This window comes from Diadema antillarum, unplaced genomic scaffold, assembly GCF_040938485.1.
Source record: "Diadema antillarum isolate AM-2024a unplaced genomic scaffold, OU_Dant_1.0 seq00000662_RagTag, whole genome shotgun sequence".
NCBI lineage: Eukaryota > Metazoa > Echinodermata > Echinoidea > Diadematoida > Diadematidae > Diadema > Diadema antillarum.
The window spans coordinates 1,115,704-1,129,202 of NW_027271574.1; the positions used below are offsets into that span (position 1 = coordinate 1,115,704).

Genomic DNA, 13,499 nt, shown 5'->3' on the forward strand with positions numbered 1-13,499 from the left:
TAAAAAAAATTAATCATATAGGGCATATCAATCCGAAAATCTGATAGCAATTTTTTGGGGGACATACTGCAGTAAGTCGCCCCAAAAATTACAACCAGATTTTCGAATTGATAATACCTAATATGATCAACCTGTCTAAGTGCTACTTCAGGGTCTTAAAATATAACATCTTAGCTCTATTTTGCAGAAAACCCCATTCAATTTGGTTAAGCGGTCACAGAGAAATGTGGATTGTTGTAAAGCATGTCATGAGTCTGATTCTTCCAATTTTAGCAATTTAATGCTCTTGTGTGTGAATAATAGACAGAATTTGGACAGAAGAGATTCCCGACATCCTCTACAAATCGAAGCAAATCGAATGGGGTTTTCTGTAAGATGTGGGCAATGAGTTATAGTTTCATACCCTGAATTTGTATTTGGATTGATTCACTATTTTTAAAGATATCATTCCTGAGGGCCCCGTTGTAATTTTTTTTTTTTTTTTTTTTTTTTTTGGGGGGGGGACATACTGTACACCTATAATAGGTGAATTCTTTGACTAGATTTACACTTTTCAACCAATCTAACAAGGAAAACCAACTAATCTGGCTTGGGTAATATTTTATTTCCGCTAGCCGTTCATGAGTAGATAAAATGGAAGAGAGGCATATTCAGGTTTTTTTTTTTCTGAAATGTTACCGGTGATTTCGAAACAGCGAAAAAGTAACATATAAACTACGGCCAATGCGCCGTAATTATAGAAAGCACGTTGCAAGCTTTGCTATATACCCCCCCCCCCCACTCTCTCTCCATTCCCTCTCTTTCTCTCTCTCTCTCTCTGCCATAGATCATAATATGTCTGTCCATCTTTACATGTATATCTATAGTACTGTTATCCATCCACCCATCTATCTTTCTTTCTTTCTTTCTTTCTTTCTTTCTTTCTTTCTTTCTTTCTATCTACCTATATCCACCTGTAATGTTGAATTATATAATAGATGTAAATGCATCTATGTGTTTACATCTATACCTAAATCAATCAATCTATCTATCTATCTATCTATCTATCTATCTATCTATCTGTCTGTCTATCTATATGTTTTCCGTGTCATCCTGCTGAAGACAATTTCATGTAGCCACAACCTATTGAAGATAAGTCTACAGAATGTGCCCCATGAGATATGACATATTATTTTACAAACATGACAAACGCGGGAATCTTTACATACTTTGAGAGTTAATCTATTCTGCTGATTTCATGAATATACTGTCAAAAAATATAGGCCTAAGAAAACATACAAAACGGTCTGTTGTGTTCAGTAAGGAGTAGTGTTTGATAGAGGGACGTCAACAAAACAGTTTGGGATTTTGTTTGTCTACTCCAGCGCATATAGTGGTCATACAGTGTCGGTTCTTTAATACACCACCTTCCCTTTCGCTTTGACAGCGGGGAACTCTGTACTGTATGTCCTTCCTTGGGGTAGACCGGATAAGAGCCGTAGTTCACTGAGATATGGGAGGCTTGAGGATAGAAATAAAGCAACAACAACAAAAACAGCAGCATACAGTGACATAGCCATATACACGCAAAAATTATTGACACCCCCTCTGACTTTGGATTACTAGCGCCGCCGCCGGCTTGGTGCAGTTCTGCTTCTGACCGGCTGACTTCGGTTGAGCTGGCTCCCTCCTGTAAAACCTACCAATAAAAAAAATGATAACAATCCCACGGCACACACCACCATAAACATGGAGGGAAAATTATCTCTAGCAGATACCATAGATACACATGTGCACACACACACACACACACTCTGAAGCACAGCTATATCTGTCAGTATTTTGGTAAGCATTTTCAGTTGAGGAGCAGACCATCGGTAAAACTATTGGCGGTTGTTGCAAATCCGCTATCCCCAGTATATTTGCACAACATTTTTGTCTCGGCTATTCGAAATAAGCCTTTACGTGTGTTATCATTGCCATCAAAAGGTATGACCATTCTTTCATTTGGCCTTACGTAATATTTCATTTGTGTGAGTGACTTCAGGCCTGGTCACTCAATGATTTTTTTTTTCTCAATCTGTTCTGCTTTGATATGAATGATGGTACAGTCATTTAGCAAGTTCTGTCCTGACAAGAACTAGCCCTTGTTTCGTCTAGTCTTCTTACGCTGTCTTAAGAAGAACTTTGATGAATTCCTTCCTCGGGTGAAAATGTTCTCAATGGTCTAGGTGATCATTCACCACCTTTTTCATCTTCTTGGAACCACATTATACCAGTACCTAGAGCACAGTTCTTCAGGATTTTTTTTCTTTTTTCTTTTTTAAAGGGGGACAAGGGTGTAATAACCGCTGAGATGGTTACTACTCGTCAGCGAATATAACTGTTAGTCGTCTAATGTAAGTTTTACACTATTGGGTGTTATGTTTTTGTCCTGCTAATGGAATAATAGCATAGTGTTTGTAATTTCATTTTAAAAAAAGGCACGAGAAGAGATGTTAATGGTTATATCCAGGCCGGTATTCTGTCGTCATCGAAATGGGTTATGTTACAGACGGATTCGAGGAAGATTGTTTAACTGTGAGATTGGTACATCTTTGTGAATCAAAATGGTGTTTGCTCGTTTTTTCGAACAGATGAAAGGAGCTGTGACGATTGAGCGCTTTGCCGCCTTCTTGCTGACGTGCTGCGAAAACCTCATCCACGGTGGCATCATATTTGGCTGGCCCTCCCTCGTCTTCGTCCTGAAGGACGTTGGATATTTCAGCCAGGCCTGCTCCGACACCAGCGAAAACGATGATGACTTTGAAGCACCATTCACCACCACAGTAAGAACAATCTAAGAATTATTTTTTTTAAAAATACCTCCGCCTACTGATTTCCCAAAACTAAAGTCTTCATCCTTACATGCTGTGTACATCAAAATGGCAATTAACAACTGATCTGAATAAAAGTTGTCAGTAAGGTATTCGGACATCCCTTAACTTTCTTTTCATAGTCATTGAGAGCAGAGCAGACCTGCCTTGAAATATCTTTCATATAAATGGGAAACATTTGCGTTGCATTATCTGGCAACCATTGAAGGTTAATGTTATTAACCTTTCCTAACTTGTAGCTGAAAGTTATTTGTGTGTATTAATGTTTGAGGCCTTATAAAGTTTGCGGGCAAGTGGTTCGTTTATAGAACTTTATATTGAATTGAAGCTTACAGAATTCTATCTCTCTTAAAGAATTCGCATTCCTGTCTATAGCGATACAGCCCGGAAATCGGATAACTCTGCTCACCATTTGTTCTAAAGTTTTGATATGATTAATTTGATTTGATTTGATTTAATTTTATTGTTCAACATCTCAAACACGAATAACATGATAACAATCGATTGAACATAAGACTGGACATTGCGTCGTAATTACAAATTTTACAAACATGAAATGTGGGTGACCTACTAAAAAGCAGAGCTTGTAAGAGAGCTTTTGATAAACCTTTCGTTTTCGAGAATCGAGGCTGCGTGTGAAGCAGTGATTTTAACATCAACTTCCTTCCTTCGTAAAGAACAATTACGCTTCTACATTGAACAGCTCGTCCAGCCTTTCATCCTATAGTGTGGCATACTACCAGACTTAAGTGGTAGTATATACAATTAAAATCTGCACTCGTATACTCATGAAATTTTGAATTTCCAATTTTCTGATTACATATTCAATTTATAACATAAAATTTCAACCTTATTTTTCTTGCCTTTAGTCTGATTTTACTGATGTTTATTTTAAAGCAAATTGGTTTTCCACGTTAAATTAGATTGGAAGACGACTGAAGTAGAGTCAAGAGAAATTGTAAGGAAAGCTTTTATTCGTACTCGTACACTCTCTTGAGAAAGAGAGCTACTCTATTAAAATCAATTAAGACAGTAACATATAATATGGTACATGTATTCAGAATCATAGACCTGTTAGATGGAAACATCTACAGGCGTCTCTGAACACAAATCTCACTCCACGGTTGTGATGAAAGTTGCATCGGTGGGTGACATAGCGTAAAAAGCAAAGTTTTATTAAAAAAATGATTACAGAATATGTTCTCACCTCATTCCTTTTTAGTTCGTTTGTTTGTTTGTTTGTTTGTTTTGCTTATTTAAATTCAATTCAATTCATATGATTTTATTTCCATGTAAAGTAACACAAAGCAATATACGTAACGCTTACATGAGTACAAAGTGTTTTAAGGAACTTTGAATCACATATTAAGTTTCAACAAAACATGGATACATCGACTTTGTTTTTAGATAAATAAACAAGTAAGTACACGTTATACAATTTTATTTTGTAACTCTATGTGGAAGAGAGGAGTCTAGTTCTTTACAAATCAAGGCTTAAGGCAATTTGTATCGCAATGTCTGTTTGAATGGCGTTAAGGTCACCGACCCTGCGACAAAAAATTATTCATCCGGCTTCGCCGGGCGGGCCCAAGTGTTCTGCGACTCTCAGGATGCACAGCTCCAGTTGGTCTACTCGCTGGCCGTGGCGTCCCAGTCTGTCTGCATGTTTCCGATGGGGTTCTTCTTTGATCGCTTCGGAACACGCCTCTCTCGCATGCTTCTCAGGTAAACGTTGGATAAATAAAAGATCTATCATCATGTATGGGTGTGTGTCTCTTCGTTTGTGTGTGAACCGACCTAATAATTATCGTAGATAGATTTGTAGATCTGTAATAAGGTAATTTGGTCGAAAAAGAGCGATAATTGTTCAAAATCGAAAGTTCCATATTTTCAAAGACTCCGATTGCTTTTGAATTAAGACGGGTAGGTTTTCTTGAAGCGCGTTGTCATAGCGTTGAGAATACCGCGGGTTCAGCATTTTATCTAAGAAGCTTGTTCCAGGTGTGTGTGTATGTGTGTACGAATTATGCACATTAACACATCTCACGTAGAGCAGATGTCAAGACACGTGCTAAGGTAAGCACGTATAGCTCGTAATGATTCAACGAGAAAAGTAAACATCACTGCCTGAGACTGTCATAAAGCCGTAAAAACAAAGGTAAAGTGATGACAAAGCAATCTACCACTTAAAATTCCAGTGGAATGATGTTAACCTCAACCCCAGCCTCTCATTTTCTTTCTTTCCTCTTTCCTCTTCTTCCCTTTGCTCTCCTCTTTATCTCTTTATTCACTGATTTTATATCTCCCTTTCCTTCTCTTGTTCGATATCGCAATAGGTCACCTTATAGCATCTCTAATTGCAGAACAAAACCAATTGCAATCTACGATGAGTAACTTGTGTTTTTGCCAATCACAAAAAGGCAAAGACGTTCACACGCAGCCGAAGAATCTCGACTATACACGAGAGTCGAACGTTGCCGATAAGCGTCCTCTTCGAGGCACATATTCGCTGACGGGCGATTCTATTCTAATACCCCGTCTTGAAGGAGAAATCAAGTCCAAATAGTAATCTGATAAGAAAGAGTAAGGTATTACGAGTTCAACTATAAAATTTTGATCGAAATCGGGTGAAAAGTAAGGAAGTTATGACATTTTGAAGTTTCGCTAATTTTTGAGGAGACAGTTCTTGAACGGTCAATATGAAAATGGCAAAGTGACCATGTCATCCCCTCAAAACTTGCCATATGCTTGTACATAAAATTTGAAATTTCCAGTTTTCATTAAAACGCAATTATGCCCGAGGCTCAAATCCTGGTATATCTAACTGATCACTATTTTGAAGTTATTCAACCAGGAATAACAGCATGCATGTGCAGACTTCAATGACAGAAACATAGAATTTTCGTCTTTTTTTTAACTCGATCAATGAAAAATTGTGAGGTTATGACATGGTGAGCTCACTCATTTGCATATTCATATCTGCTGCAAAAGTACTGTTTTGCAGAAATTAGCAAAACTTCAAAATGTCATAACTTACTTATTTTTAATCCGATGTCAGTCAAATTTTTACCACTGAACTCGTAAGATTTTACTCTTTTTTATGAGACTAACTTTTATTTGGACTGGATTTCCCCTTTAATCGTATAAGTACAACTCGGGGTATAATAGTCTCTGGAAAACGTTCGGGAGAGATTATTACCTCGTGTCTGTTAAGACGTAGCTCGGTGGATAGCCTCCGGGTAGCCTCCGGAGAACCTCGAGGCAACAGTCCTTCGCTATGGATATAGGTAGTGATTTTCGAGTGTACCACGGTTGTTGTTATTGTTTTTGCTTTTTCTGTTTCTTTAGTTGTTGTTGTTATTGCTTTAGCTGCTTTAGCTGCTGCTACTGCTAAGTAGGTACCCTATGCTTTTTTTTTTAATGAGGATGAGCAGAGATGTAATTAAGTATAGGCTCAACAAATGTTTGAATTCGAAAAAAAAAATCCCTAATAGGTCTCACCGGATCATGTGTCTCCTGCAATGCAAACTTGCCTGTATACCCAGGGGGTTGTAATAAGAAAGTGAAAAGGGGTTTGTGTTGTCAATGTCACCGAGTTTGTTGCATTAATTCGCTGGTTGGTTTTTTCAATTCAATTCAATAGTTTATTTATTTCCATCATCACAAAGAAAAGAAAAGAAAAAGTTGACATAATCCAAAGTGATACAATTTTTTTTTCATTTCTCTTACACTCGTCTGATAAAGGATTTTTTCAATACAATATAAAGTATATTATACACGAATGATGTCGTAAAAAGGAAACAATGCACTTTGCCATGGCAACAAAAATAGCAAATAATCACAATGATGGAAAACAGTGTTCCACTAAAAAAGCCAAGCTTGTAAGACGTGGAACACTGGAACAAAACAACAACAGCACCAATTTGTTATACCAATAAGACATATTCATTTTAAATTCTTCTATATACTATTGTACATTACTCATTGATATATGATGCTGATACTATGAACAATACTTACTAGGATTTTAGAATGCAAACGTATAAACTATGTAACATATCACATTTGTGGCACAGACACTATGGGGCCAGGTGTGCCAGGAGAAATAAACGGAAAGGAAGATATGCAATCGGCCACAAAAAACATAACGACGACAACAACAACAATAACACAATACACAGAAATAACAGAATTTTAGGAAATGCACTCAGACAGATACTGGACAACGAAGAACGAGGAAAAAGGAGCAGGGAAGAATAGAGAAGGAAAAGGAGAGGGAAAAGGAGAGGGATGGAAAAGGTCTGTGGACACACTACAAAATCTCAAGGAAAAGTGAAACATGACGGTTTTTTTCATTGAACAGAATTAACTGGTATATTTAGAAAACAAATATTTTTTTGAGTAATACTTAAATGTAATTAACTTCACAGATTCTTTTAGATCATTATCTAAGCTATTCCAAAATCTGGGTCCGGTATAAACAAATGTATTTTGAGTGTGTACAGTACTCACTAAGGGAAGATGACATTCTTTAGATTGTCTCGTGGGATAATTATGTACGTGGCTGTTACAGTGAAATAAAGAATAAAATATTTTGGGTAGATGGTTGCAGTTGTAATTAAACATAAATTGACCAAGTTGAAACAAATACAACTCTTTTATTTTCAGAATTTTGTGTTCAAGGAAAAGCTTGTCAGTATGTGCTCGGATATGAAGGTTAAAAACGATTCTGAGCGCCATCTTTTGCAGAAGAAAAAGTTTATCTAACAATGTCGAATATGTATTCCCCCAAGCAAGAATTCCGTAATTCAAGTACGGCAATACCAAACTTGAATAAAGCGTAATCAAAGCCGAAGAAGGAAGATAATATTTCAATCTATTCATTATGCCTATGTTACGTGCAATTACATTACAAATATTGTTTATATGACACTTCCATGATAACTTATTATCAACACAAACACCTAAGAATTTAATAGACGAAACCTCTTCTAGGGGAGTAGTGTCAAAAATAACATTACCTGGTAATCTATCTAAAGAATTATTGAAAAACATATACTTTGTCTTCTCAATATTCAGTGACAATTTATTGCATATATCCATTGTGAGACATTCTTCAATTCATGATTCACAGTACTAATTAAAGTATTAGGGTCAGGGTGTGAATAAAAAAGATTGGAGTCATCCGCGAATAATATGAAAGAGAGTTTATCTGAAGATCTATAAAAATCATTAATGTAAACTATAAATAACAGTGGGCCTAACAAACTTCCTTGCGGAACACCACATTCTATTTTCTTCATAGAAGAATCAAAACTGTTCACATGTACATATTGAAATCTGTCAGAGAAATAACTCGTAAACCATTGCAAGGCTTTTCCGCGAATACCATAATGGGATAACTTAGAAAGAAGTATACCGTGATTAATCGTATCAAAAGCCTTGGAAAAGTCCAGGAAGATGCCTATTGTATGCGAAAATGTATCAAGTGCATGTGTAATCTTTTCCACAAAGGTAAGTAAAGCGTGGGTGGTGTTGTGATTTTATCTGAATCCAAATTGAAAATTCGTAAATATATTACTCATATTAAAAAATTTTACAGTTCGGATATATACTATTCTTTCCAAAATTTTAGAAATTGAAGTTGATAACGATATTGGTCTGTAATTATTGACATCATTCTTCTCCCCTTTCTTACATATAGGTATAACTTTAGCAGTCTTCATCTGACTTGGTACAAGCCCAGTAATAAGCGATAAATTAATAATATATACTAAAGGATCTATCATTTGAAGAATTATATGTTTCAACAAATAATTATCGATTCCATCACAACCTGGGCTTTTCCCTTCTTTCAAATTATAAGTAATATCAATAACTTCTTCATTATACGTAGGGTCCAAAAATATATGGTTATTATACTCTGAAGGTTCGTTTCTACCTAAAATGATTTATAGGGGTAGACAATTGGAAAACGAAATGGGGTCAAATGGTGGGTCAATAAAATAGGGTCAATAAAAAATAGGTGTCTATTAAGGGAGCATGCATGCATTCGCTATGCGCGGGTTTAACTGGGCGAGATATAACGCAGCCTATACACGGGCGTATGTATATTTTCTGTTTTTCAGTTCGTCAATCCGAAGCAAGTGTATGTATTTTGGGGTGAAAGTATGTACAAATGTGTGTTTGCGACTGTGTGTGTGTGTGTGTGTGTGTGTGTGTGTGTGTGTGTGCATATTTGTTTTTTTAAAAAGTGTTAAACGGATGGTCTATATAGTTTTGGTTGAGATGAGCTTCAGGTTTCCAACTTTCAGTGAGATAATGAGAAAGCTCTTATGAAATGTTAAAGAGTGTACAATTTTAAGAGAAATTCAGAGTTTACTTGATGAAAATTGGTTTTCATATGGCTGACATATCCCAAAACAAAAAGGTCCTAATCAATGGTGGGACCAACCTTGTATCAAGACCACTTTGCTTTACTCTTTTTTGATACATCAGCTGTTTCAAAACCAATTTTCATCTAGAAAAACAAACAAACTTTGAATTCCTCTTAAAATAGTACGCTCTTTAATATTTCTGGAGTGGTGTCTGATTATCTCGTAAAAAGTTAAAATATAAATTTCCAATCTGAACCAAAACTACGCCATCCCTTTAAGGGAGTATACAGCCTCCAAGCAGCCATTCCCTTTGTCAAAAGTAAGCTTTTGTTCCCTTGAAAATGTTACGATTATGTTGAATTGCAGATTAAACGTGAGGTGATATAGGGGTGCAGATCAGCGGGGGTTGGTATGGGTATTATAGTCACCCGAAAATTTGTAAGGATTGGTGTAAAGGCCCTACACCCTCCTTCCCCACAGGCAACTGAAATGTAAAGACAGTTCAAAACAATCTTTCAGAATAAAACACATTTGTTATCATTGCCTAAATGACTGCATTGCATGAAGGTAAAACGCATGAAACCTGCATTTGACTTGCAAACAATCCACATATTAGATAATCCACATTAGTAAAAGAAAAATAAAAAATAAAAAAATCGGTAGAATTGTTTTTTGTAACTCTGAAAATGATAATGAATGTGACCAATTATGCGGCCCAAAGGGAACACGTTTGATATTATAGATTTACTCTATATACGTAGAATGACTTCCTCACAATTCCAATTTCTGGTGATTTGTATCCACTTTTTGATGCGCATTAGAAATTAAATATCGGTGAATTTCATTTGGGCATCGGATTTTTGCATTCAGTATACTCTAATTATGCTAAGAGTTTGGTTCCTGATTTTTAATCAAAAATTCCTCGAGAACCTCAAAAACTTTTTCCCCGAAATCCCATCACACTATTGCTCAAAACTTAAGAAGAATATATAGCAAAGACATACTGTATGTTCCATTGGTATAATCGGTACGATGGGTATAAACATGTATAATCAGAAACTCGACAGTATTTATTGTTAGTTCACATCGGCATTTTTCTTAGTTGCAGCATTTTACATATTTTTTATCATCATGCATGTAAATGTTTTGTGTGTTGGAAATGAAAAAAAAAACACTTTTGCATATCAATAAGTAGGATTTCGCTTATGTGTCTCTTACTACTCTTTTGCATATCAATAAGTAAGATTTTTTATTTATTATTATTATAATTTTTTTTTTTTTTTTTGGGGGGGGGGGGTTGTTGCTTACTACTCTTTTCCATATCAATAAGTAAGATTTTGAGCTTTTTGTCGCTTACTAGGACATACTCTTTCCCCTATCAATAAGTATTTGTCACTACTGCACTTTTGCACATCAATAGGTAAGATCTTGATGATTTACTACTCTTTTGCCAAAGTCCAGATGAATGAATTGATTTTTCTATTACCAGTGCCTTGTTACTGCTCGGGTACCTGATAGTGGGTGTGAGTTCTCCGAGTACATCTCTCCTCCTTTTCCCCGGGACAATCCTCTTCACGATAGGGGGCGCCCTACTACTCCTATCCAGTGCCCAGGTAAGCTCATAACAATAATGATCATGATAATAATAATAATAATAATAATAATAATAATAATAACAATAATAATAATAATAATACATGTAATAAAAATTTAAAGTGTTGTCGTTTTCTGCGTGATGGGAGTGCCCATTTACTGTTGTCTTCGCTTGCACGTTTGAAGAAATTATGATTTTAGTCCGGCGGGTGACGACGGCAGCTTAATAGGGTCTACAATAGTCCAAAGAGCAAGTCATAAATTACAAGACGTTGATTGTTAGTGCCCCTTTCCCAAATCCAGTTCCAGGTCTTGTTAGCAGTGCAAACATTGTTCCGCACCTGGGCACCGTTTCATAAAAGTTGTCAGCCCCGACAATTTAAGTTCTCAGTCTCTGATAATTACCATAGTAACAGTTAGTCAGTGACCAAGGCTTCTACGCCAATCAAAAACAAGTATTTTACTGAAATTGTCAGAGACTTACAACTTGCCAAGACTGACAAGTTTCATGAAAAGGTGCCCCGATCCGTTTAAATGGTAATACGTCTGCCCCTTTCTATCTCTGTTTTACTGCTCTCTTTCTCTCAATATTTGTATCATGTTTTCTATCCTCCCCCTCTCTTTATGCATGTTTTTTCTTTTCTTTTCTTTTCCCAAGTCCATCATTACTTATTAAGACACATTTAAGAGTAATGGCTGTCTAGCGCCCTCTACCATCGGTGTGATCATCATTTGATTTCCTCTGACCTCGGATGTTTTGCCCTCATGGAGCGTACAAAGCCTCCCTCAATAACGATGATGGACTAGCAGTGAAAATAATGAAATAAAATGATGAGATTGGATGCTGGCATAAAAATGGTCAGTAATAATACGCTTACCACTCCAGTCGCAATCCCGAACTCCGCGTCTGATGACATTTCACATCGATCTTAATAATTATATTCCTAGGTAGCTTTTTCACCCTCATGTAAATCGTAGATTCCACTTATGAAGGGGAGAGACGCGATGGAAGTGCATTATCTCACTTTCCTCTTTACTCCCCCCCCCCCCCCCCTCCACCGAACAGATTGGAAACTTGTTTGTGGCACACAAGTCTACGGTGATCTCTGTGGTCAGCTCCATGTACACTGCTTCGACCATTGTCTTCTTCCTGGCAAAGGTGAGCTACCGGTCAAGAATACCCAGTCTGCAAGGAGCAGCTGGAAAGAACACGCAGTGCGAAACACGGTGTAAAACACAGTGTGAACACATAGCGAACACAGTGTGAACACATAGCGAACACAGTGTGAAAACTCTTCACACTGTTACTTTCGAACGTTTTAACATTGTGAACACATAATTATTGTGAATCGTCAATTCACAGTATGAAACATAACATTACAATGTGAACTCTTTTGAAAAGCCACCACACAGTGTGAAATTATCTTCACGCTGTTTAATTCGAGCGGTTTCACGTAATCAACTATATGTGAACGCACTGTTAACACATTGTGGGACACTGTGTTCTTTCTAGCAGGGATAGCTGCTTTTATCGATTTATTCACTAATGTCATGTGTGTGTTTCTTTTTGTTGTTTTTTTCCACGTCTTTCATTTCACTTCAAGATCAGCACCTTTTGATTTCAATATCAGCATGTTTTTTATATTGATGATAGCATGTCAATCATTTTTCAAAATGCACATTCTAAGCTTAATCAAATGTAAGAACATGAAAAACAAACCTACTTATATCAAATATTGAAAAGCTGCGGAAACAATAAATAATCATAACAATGACATTTATTTCCGTATACATAGAACTGACCATGTAAATCATGAATAAACTGATAAAGACTTACCGTATATACAATGTACATTCTGTTGTTTGTTTATCTGAAGGTTTCCTTAAGGATAATGGGTTTTATTTCAATCACTTACCCCCCCCCCCCCATGTACTTTAATTCACACGTTATACGTGTATTATTGTATAATCATAATGCACTCAAATTATCAATATTGTTTTGAACAAAATCCAGTACAATCTAGGACGATGCAAAAATAGATCCATTTGTGGATAATCAAGCAAAACCACTTATGAAATGTTTCGTTTACGAAGAAAATACGCCTCTCTGAATACAGGAATCCTTTCAGACATTTTGTAAGGAACAAACAAAATTATTTTTTTTCTCTTTAAACCTATTCGTATGATAATTATAACACAAATCAATTATAACACAAATGCTCTTCCCAATATTTTTAATTCAATGTTTCCACGAAATCAATCTTTTCATGATTATCCTACTAGGAGGTCTAACGAGTTTCACTTACCCCTTTTGAGAACCTTATTAGCTCAGAACACATTTATATACATCGGCCCTAAATTTTGGAATTCATTAGGTCCTGAAATAAAAAATTCTTCATCGTTATACATTTTTAAGCGTAATTTGAAATCTTTTTTGTTAAATTCTAGCTGAGATATTTATTTTCATTACCTATACAGGTTACAGCAAACATGAGGGTCATCATCGGTTATTTAATTCATTATTACGCAGTGAAAAACGGCATTACTAGGCAATGAAATACGGCATGTTATTTGCATAATTTCTACACAGCTGCGTGCAGTCACCAGCTGTTCGAAGCACCTCATCAATTCTCTCTTCCGTTTCTCTTGTTCAGCATGTAGGCATTCTCTATCT

The 13,499-nt window shown here is 36.2% G+C and overlaps 1 protein-coding gene across 1 annotated transcript in view; it reads left to right on the forward strand.

Annotated features, from left to right (window-relative positions):
* Positions 1-13,499, forward strand: part of LOC139736694 (equilibrative nucleobase transporter 1-like) — a 35,482-nt gene that overhangs the window by 15,061 nt on the left and 6,922 nt on the right. The window contains exons 3-6 of the mRNA XM_071647441.1: positions 2,616-2,807; positions 4,393-4,580; positions 10,722-10,845; positions 11,892-11,984. Of these exons, the coding sequence (XP_071503542.1) occupies positions 2,616-2,807; positions 4,393-4,580; positions 10,722-10,845; positions 11,892-11,984 (597 nt within the window). The remainder of the gene's footprint in view (positions 1-2,615; positions 2,808-4,392; positions 4,581-10,721; positions 10,846-11,891; positions 11,985-13,499) is intronic.